Raw genomic sequence first — 21,090 nt, forward strand, 5'->3', positions numbered from 1 at the left:
TTCAGGTGATTCTCCTGTCTCAGCCTCCCAAGTAGCTGGGACTACAGGCACCTGCTACCACGCCTGGCTAATTTTTGTATTTTTAGAACAGATGGGGTTTCACCATGTTAACTAGGATGGTCTTGAACTCTTGACCTCAGGTAACCTGCCTGTGTTGGCCTCCCAAAATGCTGAGATTACAGGTGTGAGCCACTGAACTCGGCCTGAATTTTCTCTTAATCATTCTCTTTATTTTTTATTTGGAGTTCTAAATATATACATATATCCCAAGACAATATATCATTTAGTTTTTCTTGGTTTCTTTTAAATCTATGTGCATTGAGTGTTTTCTATTATGTGATTTGCATTTGTCACTCATCATCATTTTGAGACTCATCTATTTTGATGCACATAGTTGTATTTAATTCATCTCCATTTTATGAATATATTCTTATTTATTCCACCATTCTATAGCATATGAACTTTAGAGTTGTATCTAGGTGGGGCTTTCTTAGAATATAATTTGTTAGAATATTTTTGTATATTTGGTTGAACATATGTCAAGATTTTACTAAGGTACACTTAGGAATAGGGGGTCTATTCCTATGACCCAAGGGCATATCTGTCTTTGTTTTTACAGGGTAATGCCAAACTGTTTTCCAAAGTGGTGGTAGCACTGCCCCAAGCAATGTTCTGAGAGTTACTACTTCTCCACATCTTTATTAACATTTGGTATTATCAGTTTTTAAAATTCTAGACCATCTGGTAAGTATAAAACGATACTTCACTAAGGTTTTATATGCTTTTACCTATTTACTAGCATCTTTTAATGTTTGTTGGACATTACTGTCCTTTTCCTGTTGATCTGTAAAGATTCATTGTATATGTTTGATACTGATCATTTTATTGGCTATATGTGTTACTGAAAAACTTCTTTTGTGTCTTGTGTTTCTCTTTATGTTACCTTTGAATATGGATCAGTTCTTAATTTTAATGTACTCAAATGGATCAGATTTTAGTTTTTGTATGGGAGAAAGAGAAAGAAAGACAAATTTAGTAACAGACACTGTTGATGGCCTGCCTATATCCCACTGAATAATGCTTACTGCAAAATACTAATTTACCTAAATGCTGTGGGAGCCAACTTGTTCTCCACATAGAGAAAGCAAGAAGTGCCAGAGAGTTAATGCCCTGAAAACATCCTTAAAGCAATGAAAGACAGGAAAGTGATGGATGAACATCCCAGTTTCCTTACTACTTGGTTGGGTAACTCTGAGACATGTTTTACTAGCACTTCTTAAACTATTTCAAACACTGAAACCATTGTGATGATGACAATGATAATTCCAAATCTACCATGGACTTATGCTATCATAAAATACAATGAAAATAAATTACTAGGGAAGTAAAATTTTAAAGTAAAAGTGAAACTGAAAAAGCAAAAAAGCCTGTAATCCCAGCACTTTGGGAGGCCCAGGTGGGCGGATCACGAGGTCAGGAGATTGAGACCATCCTGGCTAACACGGTGAAACCCTGTCTCTACTAAAACTACAAAAAAATTAGCCGGGCGTGGTGGCAGGCGCCTGTGGTCCCAACTACTCGGGGAGGCCCAGGCAGGCAAATGGCGTGAATCTGGGAGGCGGAGCTTGCAGTGAATTGCAGTGAGCCAAGATAAAACCACTGCACTCCAGTTGGGGTGACAGAGTGACTCTGTCTCAAAAAAAAAAAAAAAGAAAGAAGAGAAAAGAAAAAGCAAAAAAGAAAAATAGTAAGCTTCTTTTTAAATACTTTCCCTTTCTGTGCTTGTCTTGTTATGGATTAGAAAGGGTCAATGAGTCAGTGCTGGTCCTTGGACCACACGTGGAATAGCACTGTTCTAGAACTCAGTCATTCACATGGTAATTTTTTTGTTAATATATTTTGTATGAACTTTCTTCCCTTTCCTGTCTCACTTTCCCATCTCACTTTCCCTCTTTCTTATGAGTGTGTCCTGAGACCATCTCCTAAATAAACTACTTCCATTTGTCTCAGGGTCTGCTTCTGAATAAACCCATACAAGAGTTTTAGTCAAGAAACACTTTCTCTATCCTGAAGTCATAAGAATATTTTTCTAAATTTTCATTGACATTTAAGAGTTATTCCTTTAATAAAATGTCCTCAACTCATTTACAATTGTGTTACTATGTATAACATGAGGTAAGAATCCAATTTTAATTCGTTCTCCTTATCCTAGGGAGATTCAAAAAATATTTTTAATTCCTCAATTGATCTGCCTGATAACTTTAACTTCAGTCACATTTCCACATATGCATGGGTCTACTTCTATGTTCTCTCTATTATATTCAAGTGTTTCTATTAGACTTTCCCTGTATCAATATCACATCTTAATTAACAATAAAGTGTAAGTCTTGTTATCTGGTAAAGTCTACTACTTCGTACTTCATGTTCAAGACTGTCTTGGGTACTCTTACCTTTTCTCCTTACATAAACATTTTAGGACTAGCTTGTACCTTTTCAAAAAATGTTTGATTTGGCTGGGCGCAGTGGCTCACGCCTGTAATCCCAGCACTTTGGGAGGCGAAGGTGGGTGGATCACGAGGTTAGGAGATCAAGACCATCCTGGCTAACACGGTGAAACCCCGTCTCTACTAAAAATACAAAAAATTAGCCGGGCGTGGTGGCGGGCGCCTGTAGTCCCAGCTACTTGGGAGGCTGAGGCAGGAGAATGGCGTGAAACCAGGAGGCGGAGCTTGCAGTGAGCGGAGATCTGGCCAGTGCACTCCAGCCTGGGTGACAGAGCGAGACTCTGTCTCAAAAAAAAAAAAACAAAGAAGTTTGATTTTTGAATTTTAGTTGTATGTATTATAGATCAATTGGGAGATAATGTCATGTCTTTATAATAATAAGTTTTCTGATCCATGAACATGGCATATCTTTTATTTAGGCTTTCCTTAATCAGTGCTTTATACATTTATATGTGCATCTTGAAAAGTTATGTTAAATGTATTACTAAATATCTTACATTTTTATTGCAATTGTAAATAATGTCTTTAAGAAAATACCACACACTTGTTAGGTTAATGGAAATGGAATTGACTTTTTAACATTAATGTCATGGCAAACATGCTATATTCTTATATTAATTCTAATAATTTGTTTGCAGATTTCTTTGGGTTATCTATGTAGAGATAATTCTAGCATCTGTAGTTAATAATAGTTTTGCTCTTTTCCAATCTTTTATTTTATTATCTTCAACGATAGCCACCAATACAGTCTTTAATAGAAATGATGATATGTCTATCTCCAATTTCAAAGATAATGATGATATTGTTTCATCTTTGAGTATGGTGTTTATAGGTTTTTTTGTTATCTTTATCAGGTTGAGGGGGTCATTTTTATTCCAGGCATACAAGAATATTTTACTTTTTAAATCACGCTGAGAATTAACTGATGCTTTTTCTGTATCTACTACAATGGTGATATGTGTTTCTCATCTCTTAGTATGTTACTGTAGTAAATTACACAAACAGATTTACTAAAGTTAGACTAACACTAATTTCTTAAACTATTCTTTGCATATTTACACAGTTTTGGATTGTTTGCTAATATTTTGTTTAGGTATTTGCATATACTTTTTCTCATAAGCTTTTCTGCTTTTAATATCAAGGTTACAGTCTTGTCATAAATTGAAGGGGGAAGTGCTTCTTCTTTTCCCTCTCTCATGAAGTGTGTAAGATTGGGATTACAAACTCCTTGAATGTTTGACTGATTGCACTTGTAAAGTCACCCGGGACTGATGTGTACTTTGTTGCAAAAGTTTAAATTACTGATTCTATTTCTTTATTTGTTGTAAAACTACACAGAATTGTTTTTCCTTGACTCAAGTTTTTTCATTAATATTTTGCCATATCACCTAAATTTTACATTTATTGGTATAAGATTATATACACTATCATCGTTTATCTTGGTTACTGTGAAATAAAAACAAATGCATAAAACAAACATCTCATTAATTTTTCAGTACTGAATTTCATTTCCTGACCTTGCTTTTCTTTACCGTTTTCACTCCTTAAGCACACGTCCCTAAACACAATAGAGTTTATCATCAAATAAATAAGAACAGTAAATAGTGCTAAACTCTTTTACGAAGGCCAGTCTGGGAGAACTACTACCTTCACAATGTTAACTTCCATTCCATGAACATGTTCTATCCCAGGATTTATTCAGATACTCTTACTAAGCATGTGTAGTAGTCTTTTTGTTTTGTTTTTAAAAATATTGTTCCTTGCTTCAATTGTTAGGGGGTATTTGCTTTGCACTATAAGATTTGTTATTTTTAATAAGAAGGAAAGCATTGTTAGAAATCTGTCCAGTAACCTTTCCGCATGCAACCTTCTAAGAAGCGGTGTATGACGGTCTGGTTTAATGGGTCATTCTGCTGCTTACCATGTAAGTCCTTATTTTAAATATTTCCAACTCACAGGGAAAGGAAAGAATTTAGATATATTCATGCATTACTTGGCTGGATAAGGGGTCTGTCTGACCTGTGGGGCAGTGGTATGAGGGGCAGGTAAGGAAGGGAAATATTAGGCAGCAGGAAGATTCTCCATGGCAAGATGGCATTTTAGGTGTTTTGAGGGGGCAGCCTGAAGTTGGTTACCACAGACACTGCTCCTTCCTGTAATTGTTTCTCTACAATGAGATCCTTCCATTGAAGCCCTCTTTTCTTATTTGCCATATGCCCTGAATGTAGGCTTAGAGGGGGAGCTCTTGTTCTCTGCATAATGGACTAGCAAATAAATAAAGATGACCAGGGCACTGACCTCTCTCCATTCCCCACTCCCATCCACCAGCTCCAAGGCCCACTCCCGTTTTTAGCATTGGTTGGTCAAAGTTGGAGGTACTTATGCCGATAGACTTGGAAGTCCTTTCCTCCAATTCCCTAAGGGGTTTTCTGTCTAGGCAGTCTCTGCAAAGTCATCTCTTTCCCATTTAGGACTCCCTCCCCCACGATGTCTTGCATTAATTCTTTCAGGAGCAGTCAGGGTATCCTCTTAGAGTTCTCAGGGCAGGTACAAAGGTGTTTTTCTCTGTATTTCTTTAGGACAGTAGTTTAAGAACGGTGATCAGATTGGCATTTCTAATCAAAACTCTTATTTTCATCACTGAGACCTAAAAGGCAGTATTGTGGAATTAAACAATGATCACAGGTTGGAGCCACACTGCCTGGGTTTTTGTCCTGTTCCCACTACTGTATTACCTTGGCCAAGCTGCTTAACATCTCTGTGTCTCACTTTCCTTACTTTAAAATGAGGATAAAAATACTACCTACTATATAGGTTGTCCTGGGGATTCAATATGTTAATATACACAAAGTGCTTAGCTAGGTGTCTGGCACAAAGAATACTATATATGTCTGATCCTCCCCCTGGCCCCATTGCATTCTCTGAGAACAGCTCTAGGGTAGCCTGGAGATCACTAATTTGATTTTTCGTAGAGACAATTAAGATTACTGCTATTTCCTGTAATTTCCGTACCCCAATCTGTTCTATCCGAATGATGTTATATTGCTAATCATAGAAGCTATATCTTCTCATAGCTTACTGAGCTTTCTACGATGTTCTTCTGATTTCTATGGTAAATAATCTTAAAATCTATTTTTTCTCTGAGGACTCAGAATTAATTCATTCAATAATGTATTTATTGTGTCCTTATTTGTCTACCTGGCACTGTTTTTCTAAGTGGTTGGGAAGCAGCAGTAAGCAAAACATAAGGAAAAATTCTTGTCTCTGTGGAATGCATTCTAGAAGACAGATAAAACAAATAGTGAAATATACAGTACATCAGATGATAATTGCTAAGGAGACACCCGAAGCTGGAAAGAGGGACAAAGAGTGTGCTGTAGGAGGCTTCCAGTTTTTAATAGAATAGTCTGAGAAGAGCTCGCTGAGAGGTGACACTGGAATAAAGACTCGAAGAAGCTTGAACCGTCCTGGTTATTTGGCAAAACACTACTGTAGCCAAAAAGAATGGCAAGTGCAGAGGCCCTGAGGAAGGGATTTCCCTGATATATTTGAAGAGAACGATGACTGAATTTGCATAGTGAGGCACAAGTATCAAGAGATGACAGAGAGGCAAACCAAAGTGGGAATTCTGGTCACCTGGAGCATGTGAGCCACTGTAAGGCTTTGGGTTTTTAATCTCAGTGACACGAGAAACCATCAGAGGGTTGCGAGCAGAGGGAGTGATATGATTTGCTTTGTGATTTAACAAGATCATTTTGGTGCTGTGTTGAGAAAAGAATGCAGGGGCCAGAGCTGAAGCTGCAAAGATGATTTAGAGGCTGCTGCAATAATCTGGGTTGGAGAGCATAGTGGTTTGGACCTGAGGGGTAGCAGTAGAGGCTGTGAGAAATGGTCAAGGTATTGACATATATTGCAGGATGAACCAAGAGAATATGTTAGATGTGGGGAACAGCAGGGCTGCTGCTTTGTACAAAGCCAGGGGATCTCAATCAAAAGCAATAAAAGGTGAAGAGGTTCTCTTTTTCCTTTTTTGAGACAGGGCCTTGCTCTGTCACCCAGCCTGGAGTGCAGTGGTACAATCATGGCTCACTATAGCCTCAACCTCCCGGTCTCAAGCAATCCTCCCACTTCAGCCTCCTGAGCAGCTGAGATCATAGGTACATACCACCACTCCCAGCTAGTGTGTGTGTGTGTGTGTGTGTGTGTGTGTGTATGTAAAGATGGGAGTCCACCATGTTGCCCACATTGGTCTCAAACTCCTGGGCTCAGGCAATCCACCTGCCTTGGCCTCCCAAAGTGCTGGGATTACAGGGGTGAGCCACCATGCCCAGCCAAAAAGGGTTTTCTTTGGAGATGTAAAAGCCAGGGCCTCAGTTCTGACACAAGTGAGAAGTTAAAGTTTTTGGCTCAAGCCACTAATAAAACAGAGTTGCCATTTACTGAGATGGGGAAGACAGTGGGAAGAACAGGTTGAGGGATGATCAGAGGCCCAGTTTTGAATGTGTTTAATTCCACGGGCTGATTAGCAATCTAGGTGGAGAGGTTGAGAAGACAGCTGGATATATGACTCTGGAGGGCTGAGAGAGGGCTGGTCTGGAGGTATCAATTGGGAAAACTATTAACATATGGATGGATTTTAAAGCCAGGAGACTGGAAGAAGAAATTAGGGAAATGAATGTGGATCCAGGGTCAGCAAACTATGGCTCTTGGGTTGAATCCAACCAGCTGCCTGTTTTTGTAAATAAAATTGTATTGGAACACTGTGGCAACCATTTGTTTATCCATTGTCTCTGGCTGTTTTCCTACTACAATGGCAGCATGGAGTAGCTGCTGCAGACCCTCTTGTGGATAAAGCCTATACTTTAAGACCTGGCCAACCTCTGATATGGATACGAACAGGAAAGAGTCCCAAGAATTGGGCCAATAAGGTTGGGATGTGATATGGTTTGGCTGTGTCCCCACCCTAAATCTCATCTTGAATTGTAATGCCCATAATCCCTACATGTCAAGGGACAGAGCAGGTGGAGCTAATTAAATCATGGGGGTGGTTTCTCCCATGCTGTTTTCATGATAGTGAGTGAGTTCTCAGGAGATCTGATGTTATTATAAGTGTTTGGTCATTTCTCCTGCATTCATTCTCCTTTCTGCCGCCTTGTGAAGAAAGTGCCCTGCTTCCCCTTCACCTTCTGCCATGATTGTAAGTTTCCTGACGCCTCCCAGCCATGCTGAACTGTGAGTCAATTAAACCTCCTTCCTTTATAAATTACCCAGTTTTAACCAGTTCTTTACAGCAGTATGAAAACGGACTAATACACGCTGCTTAAAAGGAACCAGCAAACTGTAATCCCAACATTTTGAGAGGCTGAGGTGGGAGGACAACTTGAGGCCGGGAGTTTGAGATCACCTCGGGCAATACAATGAGACCCTGTCTCTACAAAAAAAGTAAAAATAAAAATAAATAGGCCATGCACGGTGGCTCACGCTTGTAATCCCAGCACTTCGGGAGGCCGAGGCTGGTGGATCACCTGAGGTTGGGAGTTCAAGACCAGCCTGACCAACACGGAGAAAACCCCGTCTCTACTAAAAATACAAAATTAGTCAGGCGTGGTGGCGCATGCCTGCAATCCCAGCTACTCGGGAGGCTGAGGCAGGAGAATCGCTTGAACCCGGGAGGCAGAGGTTGTGGTGAGCCAAGATCGTGCCATTGCACTCCAGCCTGGGCAACAAGAGTGAAACTCCGTCTCAAAAATAAATAAATAAAAATAATAAAATAAATAAATGAGCTAAGCATGCTTGCACATGCCTATATGTGATGATACATGCCTATATGTAGCTATCCCACGTGTCCTAGCTACTGGAGAGGGTGAGGTGCGAGGGCCATTTGAGCCCAGGAGTCAGAGGATACAGTGAACTGATCACACTACTGCCCTCTAGCCTGGGAGACACAGTGAAACCCCATCTTTAAAATAAAAACAAAGAGGAGAAGCCACTGCCGAAGGAGGAAATCTAGAAGTGTGTGATGAATTGGAAACAAAGTACAAAAAGTGTTTTAGGGAGGATTTAACAACCAGCTGTGTCAAATATTGCCAACTGGTTAAGCAAGAGGATCTGTCTCTCTGAGTAATGACTATCGGATGTGGTGACTTGAAGGTCACAGGTGATCTTGAAATAATTGTCTTGGTGGAATGGCAGGGATCTGAGCTACGTTGGTTGAATGGATTCAAGAACAAATAGAAAGAATGGATGCATAAAGAGGCGATGGAACAGTAGCTTGAGGAGAAGATAGAGCTGGGTGTTTCTGTTTTTTGTCTTTTTAAACATGGGAGAAATACAGCTTGTGTGGAAGGTGAGAAATATATCCAGTTACAAAGGGAAATTTTGATGTAGGGTGGAAAGGGGACAATTGCTGAAGCAATGACATTGAGTTAAAAAAGTAAGTGGGTTTTACTGCATTAAGCAGAGAAACTTGCCTTTATTTAGAAAACAAATGGTTCATCCATAGAAACAGGGAGGTGAGGGGGAGGTCGAATAGGGCAACATTTGGACAATGAGAGCTGGAGGGAATTTCTTTGAATGGTTTCAGTTCCTCAGTCTATTAGGTAAAAAGGTCATCTGTGGAAGTGAGAACAGGTGGATGTGCTAGAAGTCTGAAGATAGAAATATTCTCTGGGAGACCGGAAGGACAAATGGGCCAGGGAAAGACAGTATTACCAGGCAGCTTTAAAAGCCAGTTCCAGTGGTGCTTCTGGCTTCCAAATGAGAGTGGTTAGCACAGTGGTGTGCAGCAGCTATGGAAGGCAAGACCTAGCACAGACAGGGAATCAGATGGAGCTAGGGTTGTGAATAGCTGGAAATAAGAATGAGGCTGAGGTGTTGCGGGAGTATGCAAGGATGTAACTGGAATGATTAGCCAAGGAATTTAAGCTGGGTAGAGCAAGGAATGAGGGCAATGAACAAGGTAGCAAGTCCTAGTGGGGCGGAATTTTTGGAGCCACAATACTAGAGGGAATAAACTGAAAAGAGAAGAGATGTGGTCAGAGTGAAATGTTTGAAAATGAGATTACAGAGGGGTTAGAGGTTACTTAAAAGTGGCCTTTTGCTCAGGGCAAACGGAAATTTTGCATAGATCTCTTGTTTTGTTTTTCCCGAACACCCTGAAATAAAAAGCTATCTATGATGTCTGATGTTGGCCACACACCACTTAGCAAAGATCTTGGCAGAGAGTAGGTTAAGGGCTTTACACATAGACTTTCATGTCCTACAGCCTCTGTAGAGAGGCATTTTACAGATGGGGCACTAAAGTGTACAGAATGTGAATCCTTTAATCAAGGTTGCATAGTGAAGTAGTGGATGAAGCCTGGATATAGCTCAAACTCTTCTATTTCCAAAGCAATTCCCAAATCACCCCTTTCTTCTATCACCTGGTAGATCTGTGGGTCCAGAACGCTGAAAGGCTGTCATAGCATCTTAAAGCAGCAAAATCAGGATGTCTCACCCCAAGTAAGAGGCTCCTTCCACCCACCACACTGCCATTCCATAGTCAAGATGTCCTTTTCAACGAGATAGACTTACTTTCCTTTGATTAAACTAGGTCTCTCTCTCTCTCACTGTAAAAAGACTTCTTGGCAAAAAATTCCTTTTTTGTCTTATCTTCTAATTCGATGTCCCTTTTCCATTCTTTTTTCTTTGTAATTCTTTAATGAATCCACATTTTCCCTTTCCACAATTTCATTTCTTCTTCTACCTAACAGCATGGAACTTTCCATCCTTTTGACAGAGTTCTACAACAAAGGTTAATTACTTTATAATTTCATTCTCTTAAAAAAAAAGCATACTAAAATTGCTAATTTTAACTATGCTTCTTGTCAGTGGGTTCATGTAAATTCACTGTAATTAAACCAGATGTTTTCTTGTGCCTTAAAGTCAGGTGGTAATTTAAGGAAAATTTTCATTTCAACATAAAGGAGGACAGAGTGTTATCAAGGGAAGTTTTCTCCTCTCCTCTCCCCTCCCCTCCCCTCCCCACCTCTCTCCTCCTCTCCCCTCCTCTCCCCTTCCCTCCTCTCCTCTCTGTATCTCCATTTCCACAACTGAAAAGGGGTTAAGAACGGTGAACTTTGGGGGTAGATATGAGAAATATCAAGGTAGTATATATAAAAGCAGAGAGCCCTGCACACTTCAACAGGCATTTCCCTTGATACTTTTCTTGTCTAGGTCATTTTTTTTTGTCTCTTCACTCCAGTTGCCATATTTGCTTTTTCATTCATTATAATGAGGCTTGGAACTAACTTAATAAGAGAGATTTAGAATTTTAGTCTCGTATTTCCCAGTTGTGTTGGAGAAAATATATTTGTTCCAGATAAATCTTTACATCTTAATTAACTATAGCCTTTTAATTGAACTATACGGTGGTATGCTACTAAATGTTTCACAACCTGCTCTCCAGGGAAAAATAAAAACTAAAAGTTTGCCAATTTTCATGGTGTAAATATTTCCACCATGGTTGATTTGAAGCAAAGAATGTGGCACTACTGAACTTGGAGGTGGGAAGAGATGCAACCTAGTCTGAGTTAGCTTTGAATAGAGCTAAAAGATGTCATACATCTCCCCCTTCTTCACAAACAATACCCATTAATGGGACACTATGGTGTCATGAAAAGCACATGGATTTTTATGTGGGATGGTCATTTATTCATCCATCTATTCATTCAACAATAGTTAATGAGCCCATACTATGGATGAGCAGAGTGAACAACATGAAACAAAGTTTCTATTCTCATTAAGCTTATATCTCTTATAGAGAGATAATAAAGTAATCAATATACAGCATGAGGCAGAGAAAAATAAAGCAGAGAAGAGTGGTAGACGTTTTAGCCAGGTACAGAATTATACATTAGGTGGTCAGGGAAGGCCCTTCAGGTAAGATTTTGAATTCTATTGATTCCTCCTCTGCACAACTGTATCAACAGCATCTACATCAAATTGTTTGGGAACTGACTGTAAAAAGGGAGAATATCAGCTCAATGCCTAGCTCACAGTGGGCATTTGAAAAACATAATTGCACTTCTCTTTACCCTTTATAATATCTCAAGACCATCTTTGTAAACATCTCAGATGTACTGAGCTCTAATAAAGTGATGCCTTCAGGACTCACTAGGGTGTGAATAGCTTTCACCCTTACACTAAATGACTCTGGACTGCTTTACTTATTGCCTTGTTGTTACTGCTTTTTCTGCTTTTCCTTTCACTTTTCCCTTTTCCAGGTGTTACATGCCACATCTTGTTACTACAGATGTCCTCATCCTTAGCAACATGCGGCCTCCTTCTAGCTTACTGTAACCTGAGAAACCTGATGATCGACTTATTAGAAATGTACACTTAATAAAGGTACCCATTCCTGAGGCACGTCAGTCTTCCTTACAATTCAAGTACATGAGCTTTTTAAAAAGGATGATGTTAAATGAAATAATATATGTTTTATATGTGATTAATTATATTGAATATCAATTATATTAATTATAGTATATATTGCCATTAATTATAATCAGTTACATTATATATAATTAGTATATGGGATTCTACATTTCCTTATTTGTAAAACAGAAAAAACAACACTCTTTGCTCCTTCACATTTAGTGTTAAGATTAAATGATCTACATTGCTAGTAAAAATGCAAAATCTACAACTTCTATGGAAGAGTACCTCTTAACAGCTAACAAAACTGCATATGCTCTTACTCTGTGACTCTTACAATCCCACTTTTAGGAATTTACCCTAAAGATACATTGCCACAAGTACCAAATAACATATGCACAAGCCTATTTGCTACAGTATTATTTATGATAGTAAATAATGGAAACAACCTGGGTGTCCATTGGATATTGGTTGAATAAATCACAGTATTTCCATCAATACAATGAAATACCATAGAGTCATAAAAAATAATGAGGAAATTCTGTAGTAACTGATATGAAGTGATTTCCGGGATATACTGAGTGAACAAAAACACAAGATGCAAAGTACATCAATTATGCTACCTTTTATATAAGAAGTAGGAGGAAGAAAAGTGTTATGTATTTTTTGCAAAAAGAACTCTAGGAAAGATCAACCAGAAAGGGATGAAAACAGCTACCTTTCAAGTGTGCATTGGAATAGTAAAAAGAGACAGAAATGGTGGTAATACTTTTTGGAATGTACCTTGTAATGTAGTTTTTTAATGGTGCTTTTATTTTTTATTTAATGTAAAGTTCTGAGATACATGAGCAGGAAGAGCAGGTTTGTTATACAGGTAAACGCATGCCATGGTAGTTTGCTGGACCTATCAACCCATCACCTAGGTATTAATCCCCATACGCATTATCTATTTATCCTGATGCTCTCCCTCCCCACACTCCCCCAACAGGCCTCAGGATGTGTTGTTTCCCTCCCTGTGTCCATGTGTTCTCACTGTTCAGCTCCCACTTACAAGTGAGAACATGCGGTGTTTGGTTTTCTGTTCCTGTGTTAGTTTGCTGAGGATAATGACTTCCAGCTCCATCCATGTTTCTGCAAAGGACATGATCTCATTCCTTTTTATGGCTGCATAGTATTCCATGGTGTATATGTACCACATTTTCTTTATCCAGTCTATCATTGATGGCCATTGGGGTTGACTCCATGTCTTTGCTATTGTAAATAGTGCTGCAATGAAAATATGCATGCATGTATCTTTATAATAGAATGATTTATATTCCTTTGGGTATATACCCAGTAATGAGATATAGTTTTGATTTTTGAAACATGCAACTGTTTTGCATGTTAAAAACAAATTAAATTAAAAAGCCTAGGTGGAAGGCAAATCTTAAAATGGAAACAAATGAACATAACTGGGTATCAAATTGATAATATAACCATACAGAGAAAAGAACTGAACTTTTGAACATAGTATTCTCACCGCATACCCTCAGTGGTATACAGCCTAAGGAGAGAAAAACTGAAATCTTTAACCTAACTTAGTATAATAGCTTTATTGTTTTTTAGAGGGATTGGTGTTGTAATTCTGAAACCATTTTATGTGTGTTTCAGGATGGAGCAAATGAAAAATATATGAATATGGAGCATCAGGGTTCTCACTGCAGGAGAAGAGAGATATACGTATAAAATGTGTTGAATCTGAATCAGTATGAGCCCATGACTTTCAACAAAAATAAATTATATTTCCCAGCTCTACCTACTGAAAGAACCTAGAGGCAATAACGCATCACTGAGCACACCTAAGATGTATATCTTAGTGCCAAAATACCACTCCCCACTGAAAGCAACTAGAAATCCCCAATAAGTGGTTAACCTCAGGTCTGGGGCAGGGACATTAAAAGGATAGTCTAGAATATTTTTGTTGTGCCAGAAGCAAGGAAGACTAATGAGAACAGGTCAAAAGGACCTGGGAATCAGCTTGAAGAGACTGCCACTGGCCCTATTTGAGGCAATTTGAGCATCACAGAGAATGACAGTAGAGGATTTTAATACATTGAGTCGGAAATGATTTATGAATCAACCAGGAGACCAAAAACAGAGAGGAAGATGAAGAGAGAAAAAAACTCTTCTATAAAGAAGAAGGCTAACTAGTAAGCATAGAGAGAATTATAGATGTGTAAATCACCCTTTTGAAGGCACCAATGTAATAACTGATTCAGGTGAAGACTCTCGGGGGTGTTAAAACCATTGAGTGAAAGTTTTAGGGGAATACAATACTCATTCCAACTCAAAGTTTCACTTCAAGGATACTTTACAAAAGAAAAAAGGTGCTACATGTACAGTGGAGGGACCGGGTAGTTCTTGTCTTATCTAAGTGACCATATGTGGCATCCTCAGTACTGGGGCTCCCTGACATTACGAACTTCTTGACAAAATACAATAAGAAATATATATCACCAATGTAATGGTTTTGCCAAAAATATCCTGAACCCTGGTTTTGTCCACAGAATCAGGCTAAATATTATTAAAAATGTAAACAAACTGTATATTACATGATTTTAAAATTAATGCAAAATTTATTAGGGGTTAAATAGCATTGTGGGTATGTAGCAGAAAGTTTTTATTTTTAAGTCATGTATGCTAAAGGGTTTAGAAATCAACTGTCATGATTTCTGCAATTTACTTTCAAATGGTTAAAATATTGTATGTATTCATAAATACATTTATATAGCATACATCATCTATCATGTAGATGTAAGATACACACACTAGTAAATGCAGCAAAGTGTTTACAAATGTTGAATCTAGATGAGAAGTTTATAAGTCTCCTTTGTACTATTCTTTCAATTTTTCTAGCCTTGAAAAATTTCACAATAAAATATTGGGCAAAAGGAGCACAGGAGTCGTTGTATATAACATGTCTATCCATGCTTAGCCCAGTGTAGGTGCTCAATAAATAGCAGCCAAAGTGAGCTGCCAAGCAAAACCATCAACATGGTTTTCATCTTTCGAGGTGCAAGCGAACTGTGGTTTTGTCTGAGACATTTGTGGAAAAGGGAAAAATAAAGAATCTATTTAGTCTCTTATGAACAGCTGCTACCCAAATGAAGCCATGGGGCTCAGCAGCCATGAGCCTCTCTAGTGCTGGATTTCTTCGCAGGCCCTCAAATGCACTGAGGTGCTGAAATTACAAATTCTACAAATTATTCCTCAGAAGACAATTTTGTGGCACGGATGACAGCAGCATGAATTCAGCCATTCAGCCAACTCAATCCTAAACGTTGCTTGCTGGCTCCTGGAGGGGGGTTTCAGTTAATCTACTAGAGTCATGCTATAGCCTCATCTTGTCCTTGAGGTGAATGAGTTACCCAGTCAACAGAAATGGTGCCTCCTCCCTCTTTAGGGAGAATGGAACCTAACCCTGGCATACAGCGGGGTTCTACACTGAGATCTTCCTTCAGTCCAGTGGGTTTTGAGGCAGAGCCTCAGCATAGTTACAGAACTGAGGAATCGTGTCTTGCATGTTGGTGTTTTTAGTATGATAATGTCCACACATCTCCATAGAGCAGGAATTGATGTTTTATTAATGATGTTTAATTAAAATTTAATTTCAAAGCATTCCTGCTCTCATGTTGTTTTGATAAAGGCTTTTTTTTCTTGGTGACAGGAAGAAGAAAGAGACAAGTTAAGGAACATCTTAAAGCTGGACTTGGGGTTTGCTGAGGCACAGGGAGGTAATCCTCAAAGAGCAGCTCAAGGTGGGCAGAGCATCTTTAAAAAGGTGCCCTGAGTTGCTCCTTGGGAAAACCTTATTGTTCATCTCCTGAATTTTCATGCTGATTTTCAGCAGTGGCTTCTCCCTCTCAAACAACCAGGAATTCCCTGTGAATATCAGTCACTGAACCACCCTTTTGCCCTGACTCTGTTTCTCATATCAGGCACCAAGCACACTGCCACTTTTTGAGTGTCTACCATGTATTTCCTACAACCAATTAGATTTCTAGATGTCTGGACCTGTCTAGAGCTCTGAAGAGGTTTCCTAGGGGAGTTGGGCAGTTTCTCAGTTGCCGGGGCTAGATGCTCCTTTGTGAAGAATTCCTTTTTTTAATTTCCCGCGGTTCACCAAAAATGTAGTACCTTATAATATGCTGGGTGTTAGTCCAATTTCTTTATATATCATCCCACTTTATGTGCATGAGAATCTATAAGATAGGTACTTTAATTATTCCTTTTCTGTTTGAGATGGAGTCTCGTTCTGTCACCCAGGCTGGAGTACAGTGGCACGATCTCAGCTCACTGCAACCTCCACCTCCCGGGTTCAAGTGACTCTCCTGCCTCAGCCTCCTGAGTAGCTGGGACTACAGGTACATGCCATCACGTCCAGCTAATTTTTTGTATTTTTAGTATAGATGGGGTTTCACCATGTTAGCCAGGATGGTCTCGATCTCCTGACCTGGTGATCTGACTGCCTCAGCCTCCCAAAGTGCTGGGATTACAGGGTGAGCCACCATGCCTGGCCAACTAATTCCATTTTATAGATGAGGAAACCAAGTCACTAAGAGGTTACACAACTTGTCCAGGCATGCGTGGCTCCAGAGTGTACATTGTCTAACAGTGAACAATTCTACATGCTGGAGGAAGGGGCTACACATTTCTGAAACAATGAAGTCAGGTCTAGGGAAATCTTTCTAGAACTTGAAGTTTTATACAGTCTACTCCAAGGATGACCCCAAAGTCCAGTGTGTGGGGTCTGCAAAGAGGATGGCTATGAGGATGAACTGGAGGGATGGATCATGAAAGTAGACTGTGTAAAACTTCCAGCTCTAGGATGGGACATGGTGGAAGTGAGAATTAGGGGCAAGGTAAGAAGAGGCTGGCACTGTTTCCCTTATCTTCTCATGAGATTTTGCAGCTGAGAATGTGAATCTGGGTTCTACTCAGGGTCATAACTCTGAGGTATTTAGAACTTGCTTACATGAAGCAAGAGTACTAGATCCTACTGGATCCCAGGAACACACAAAGAAAGAAAAAAAAGTAAATGAAAAAAAGAAAACAAGTACTAAACAGAATTGCCACAGCAGAGGTGCTGTCTTCAAGTTCTAAGGCTAATCTGAGTCAAGTTGGGTATTTTCTTTATGCAACTGACAATGCCAGTGCTCTGGCTAGACCTTTCAGATCTCTGTATACCATTTTTGTGAGCCTCTATTCTTTACCTGCATGTGCAGAAAGACAAGTTACTAAAATTTTACCTCTGAATCTCTCCTCCCCATCCCAGACCCTAACTGTTGGCTGACAGCTTCCTTGCCTAACTTAGGACACCTGTGATGCATGGCCCACCCTGAACAGTTCCTCGAAGGCTCAGGTTGCAGCCAGTTTTTGCTGGACTTGGCCAAAAGTTGCACCTTGACTTTCTCCCCTTCCTTATCCCACTTCCCTCACTCCCCTCCCAGTCTGCCCTGGGAAAACTTTCTTAATCAGTCACTTGCACACGAATCTTCATCTGAGTCTGATTCTCGGGAACTATCTAAAGCCATCCCACAAGGCAAGGGGCAGCCTGGGCTGGCTGGAGGGGAAACTGAAATATGGTCATGGGGAAGTGTTTCTTAGGTAAGTCCTGGAACTGGCAAATTCTATGCTATCACTAAGGTAACTGCAGTGAACCTGGGAAGAAACATCCAAGTCAATCTGTGGCAATCAAGGAAAGCTTCCTGGAGGAAGTAACATCTGAGCAGACTTGAAAGGTCAATAGAGGTTTCCTTGCAAACATGGAGGAGAGGTCATTCCAAGCAAGAGAAATGGCATGGGTAAGGACAGAGAGGCAGGAAAAGTTCTGTGTTTTAGCAGTAGTGGCTCTGGGTTCTTGGAGTCTCAAGTCATGAGGAAGATAAACTGCAGGAAGCACACCCATTAGAAACTTGTGGGGTATGGAGGTGGGGTGGGTTGGGGAGGGAAACATGGAGGCTCCCAGGCTGACTTTCAGGTCTCTATCTTGAGTTACTAGGTGCAGTTCATTGAGTTGAGGAACACAGGGAAAGTCAGTATCGAATTGCAGATAAGTTCATTTTCAGATACCTTGAGTTTGAGATGACTGTCATCCAGCCAGGTGAATATTCAGTCCTGGGTGCATCCAATGTGTATGCTAAGCTTTTTATATGTATTTTCTGTTTTTAATTCTGACATAATTCAGCATTGTCTGACTTCCAAATTCAACATGTTTAAACAACGTGATACATGTTTTCTCTTTCTGGAGGCACCAGTGCAGTCAAACCTTGGACAGAGAAGGTGGTTGATACAGTTTGGGTATCTGTGCCCTCCCAAATCTCACGTTGAATGTAATCTTCAATGCTGGAGGTGTGACTGGATCATGGAAGTGGATCCCTCATGGGTTGGTGCTGTCTTCATGCCAGTGAGTGAATTCCCCAGAGATCTGGTTGAGTGTGTGGCACCGTACCACCAATCTCTCTCTTGCGCCTGCTTTGGCCACGTGGTGTGCCTGCTCCTACTTCGCCTTCCGCCATGAGTAAACGCTCCTCAGCCTCCCCAGAAGCCAAGCTATGTCAGTGCTATGCTTTCTGAACAGCCTGCAGAACTGTGAGCCAATTAAACCTCCTTTCGTTATAAATTACCCAGTCTCAGGTGGTTTTTTTTTTTGTTGTTGTTTATTTGTTTGTTTGTTTTTCTTGTAGAGAAAGAATCTCACTCTGTTGCCCAGGCTGGAGTGCAGTGGTACAATCTTGGCTCACTGCAACCTCTGCCTCCTGGGTTCAAGCAATTCTCCGGCATCAGCCTCCTGCGTAGCTGGGATTACAGGCACATGCTGCCATGCCTGGCTAATTGTTTTGTATTTTAGTAGAGACGGGGTTTCACCATGTTACCCAGGCTGGTCTCAAACTCCTGAGCTCAGGCAATCTACCCGCTCCGGCCTCCCAAAGTGCTGGGATTACACGCATGAGCCACCGCACCTGGCCGCAGGTATTTCTTTATAGCAAGGTAAGAATGGTCTCATACACTGGTATAAAGCAAGAAGAGGGATGGGGGTACAAAAGGGCCAAAGCTGAGTGCATGTCTATGGCAGAGCTGTCACTGTGATGGGAAAAGCACGCCCTGGAGGTGTGCAATGCCGTTTACATAGTCCTTCACTGAAGACCTTGGAAAAGAAAAGTATGTGTGAGGGAATTAAAAATGTAGGAAAAATAAAAGCCTCATAACTGACTGCCACAGCCTTGTGAACAGATTCAATATCCCCATTCCCATGTAAGCTTTCCTCCCTTGCTCACCGTCTTCCTCAGTCTGCACCACTAGCTCCTCGCTCTCCATTCGGCCCTCGGGGTTAGACAGCAGGAGTCGCAGGCGAATGGTCATGAAGGGGCGCAGGCCTCGCAGGGTGTAGTGGGAGGAGGTCTGGATGACCTCCTCGGCCTCGTACTGCTGCTGGTTGAACACGTACTGGTACTGCACGGTGAGGTTGTAGCTATGGCAGCGGGTCACCGCGTAGCCGAAGGGCTCCCACTGCAGGGTCAGCTGCCGGGCTCGGATGTCTACGATTTCCACGTTCTGTGGGCCATGCACCGGATCTGCAAGACATGCAGGCAAGAAACAAGGGCTCTAAAGAGACCATCGGGAAGCTGGGGTGCATGTTCTGCTAAAACAGGGAACACAGCTTTTCTAAACATATCTCCACCATTCAATCACTGCCATCATGATTTTTGACACATGCAATATAATTTAGAGAACTTTTTTCTTTAAATCAATCTCCCTTGTCTTAAAATACATGCAGCTAATAGAAAGTATAAATATATAAAAGGAAAACGTCATCAATAAATGTTAACCATAAAAATAAATGTGAAATTGTTAAATTCTTAAGGGTGCATCAGAATGCCATTGAAAACCTTCTTGGTACCACAAACAGTACACTCTCCGCTTCTGGGACATGCTTATTTAGACGGCTGCTGAGAGCCAACCTGCCTCCTTATACTGAATTCAGCCACAGCCTGTTCCCTTGGAGGTCAGCCTCTCCTCTTCAGCCAACAACATCCAGATGCACAAGCTGGAAACTGAGTCACAGCCTCAACCCGCAACACCCAGTTTATCCATGCAGTCATCGTGACCCATTAACTCTGCTTTGGGATTTCCTCTCCTTTCCTTGACAACACAGTTCATCATTTCCTAACCTCCTACAACAGTCTTCCACCCGTCTTTGTCTCCTCTCTACTTTCTTCCTAAGTGGCCCCTCTGGGAACATCATTGTAAAAGCAAATCTGAGCATGCCTTCTCACCCTAATGCTGTCTCCCACTCCACACTTACTATTGATCTTGGTCTCAGATCACCATACATAACATTGTCCATGTCTAATTTTATTAGAAATATTCTGTTTATACTTTACGCACATTAGATTTTTTTTCTTATATAAAACAGGTTATAACAAACAAGATGTTTTTCAAAACTCTCACATGTAAAGCTCATTTTATGTTGAGGTTTAGGCATTTGTTTTTTGAAGTGGCTTGTTTTGTTTCTTTGAGATGGGAGTCTGACTCTGTCTCCTAGGCTGGCGTGCAGTGGCATGATCAGAGCTCATCCCAGCCTCAAACTCCTAGGCTCAAGCAATCATGATCCTCTAGCCTCAGCGTCACACATAGGTGGGCCTACAGCATGCTTGGCTAATTTTTTTATTTTTATCTTTTCAGATATGGGGTCTCTCTATGTTGCCCAGGCTGGTCTCAAACTCCTGGGCTCAATCGATCACCCTGCCTTGGCTTCCCAAAGTGATGGGATTGCAAGCATCATCCACCATGCCTGGCTCCTGGCTCAGGCATTTGTTATGGTAGAAACATGACTTCTCATGTGATAGATACCCCAGAAATTCTTGCGTCAGACTTTCTTATCTGGGAGGAGTGAGGCACAGGCTAGAGATTAAATCAGTACCTCTTCTCATCCCTAAAGGACTTTGCCCAGTTATGTATCCTCTTTGGGTCCACTTTTTATTTCATTTGTAAAACGATGATAATAATAGTAGCTAACCTCATTGCAGGGGGAAGGGGAAATTCGATGAGATGTTTGTAAAGCAGTTAGAATTCAAACTTAATAAGCACTCTACGTATGATAACCGGGGTGTGTTGTTCATTTTGCAGTAAT

The 21,090-nt window shown here is 40.5% G+C and overlaps 1 protein-coding gene across 3 annotated transcripts in view; it reads right to left on the reverse strand.

Annotated features, from left to right (window-relative positions):
* Positions 1-21,090, reverse strand: part of PTPRT (protein tyrosine phosphatase receptor type T) — a 1,118,573-nt gene that overhangs the window by 376,299 nt on the left and 721,184 nt on the right. For all 3 annotated transcript variants that reach the window (XM_028828430.2, XM_077949122.1, XM_028828427.2), the window contains exon 8: positions 19,235-19,531. In XM_028828430.2, the coding sequence (XP_028684263.1) occupies positions 19,235-19,531 (297 nt within the window). The remainder of the gene's footprint in view (positions 1-19,234; positions 19,532-21,090) is intronic.

Source organism: Macaca mulatta, chromosome 10 (assembly GCF_049350105.2).
Source record: "Macaca mulatta isolate MMU2019108-1 chromosome 10, T2T-MMU8v2.0, whole genome shotgun sequence".
NCBI classification, from domain to species: domain Eukaryota; kingdom Metazoa; phylum Chordata; class Mammalia; order Primates; family Cercopithecidae; genus Macaca; species Macaca mulatta.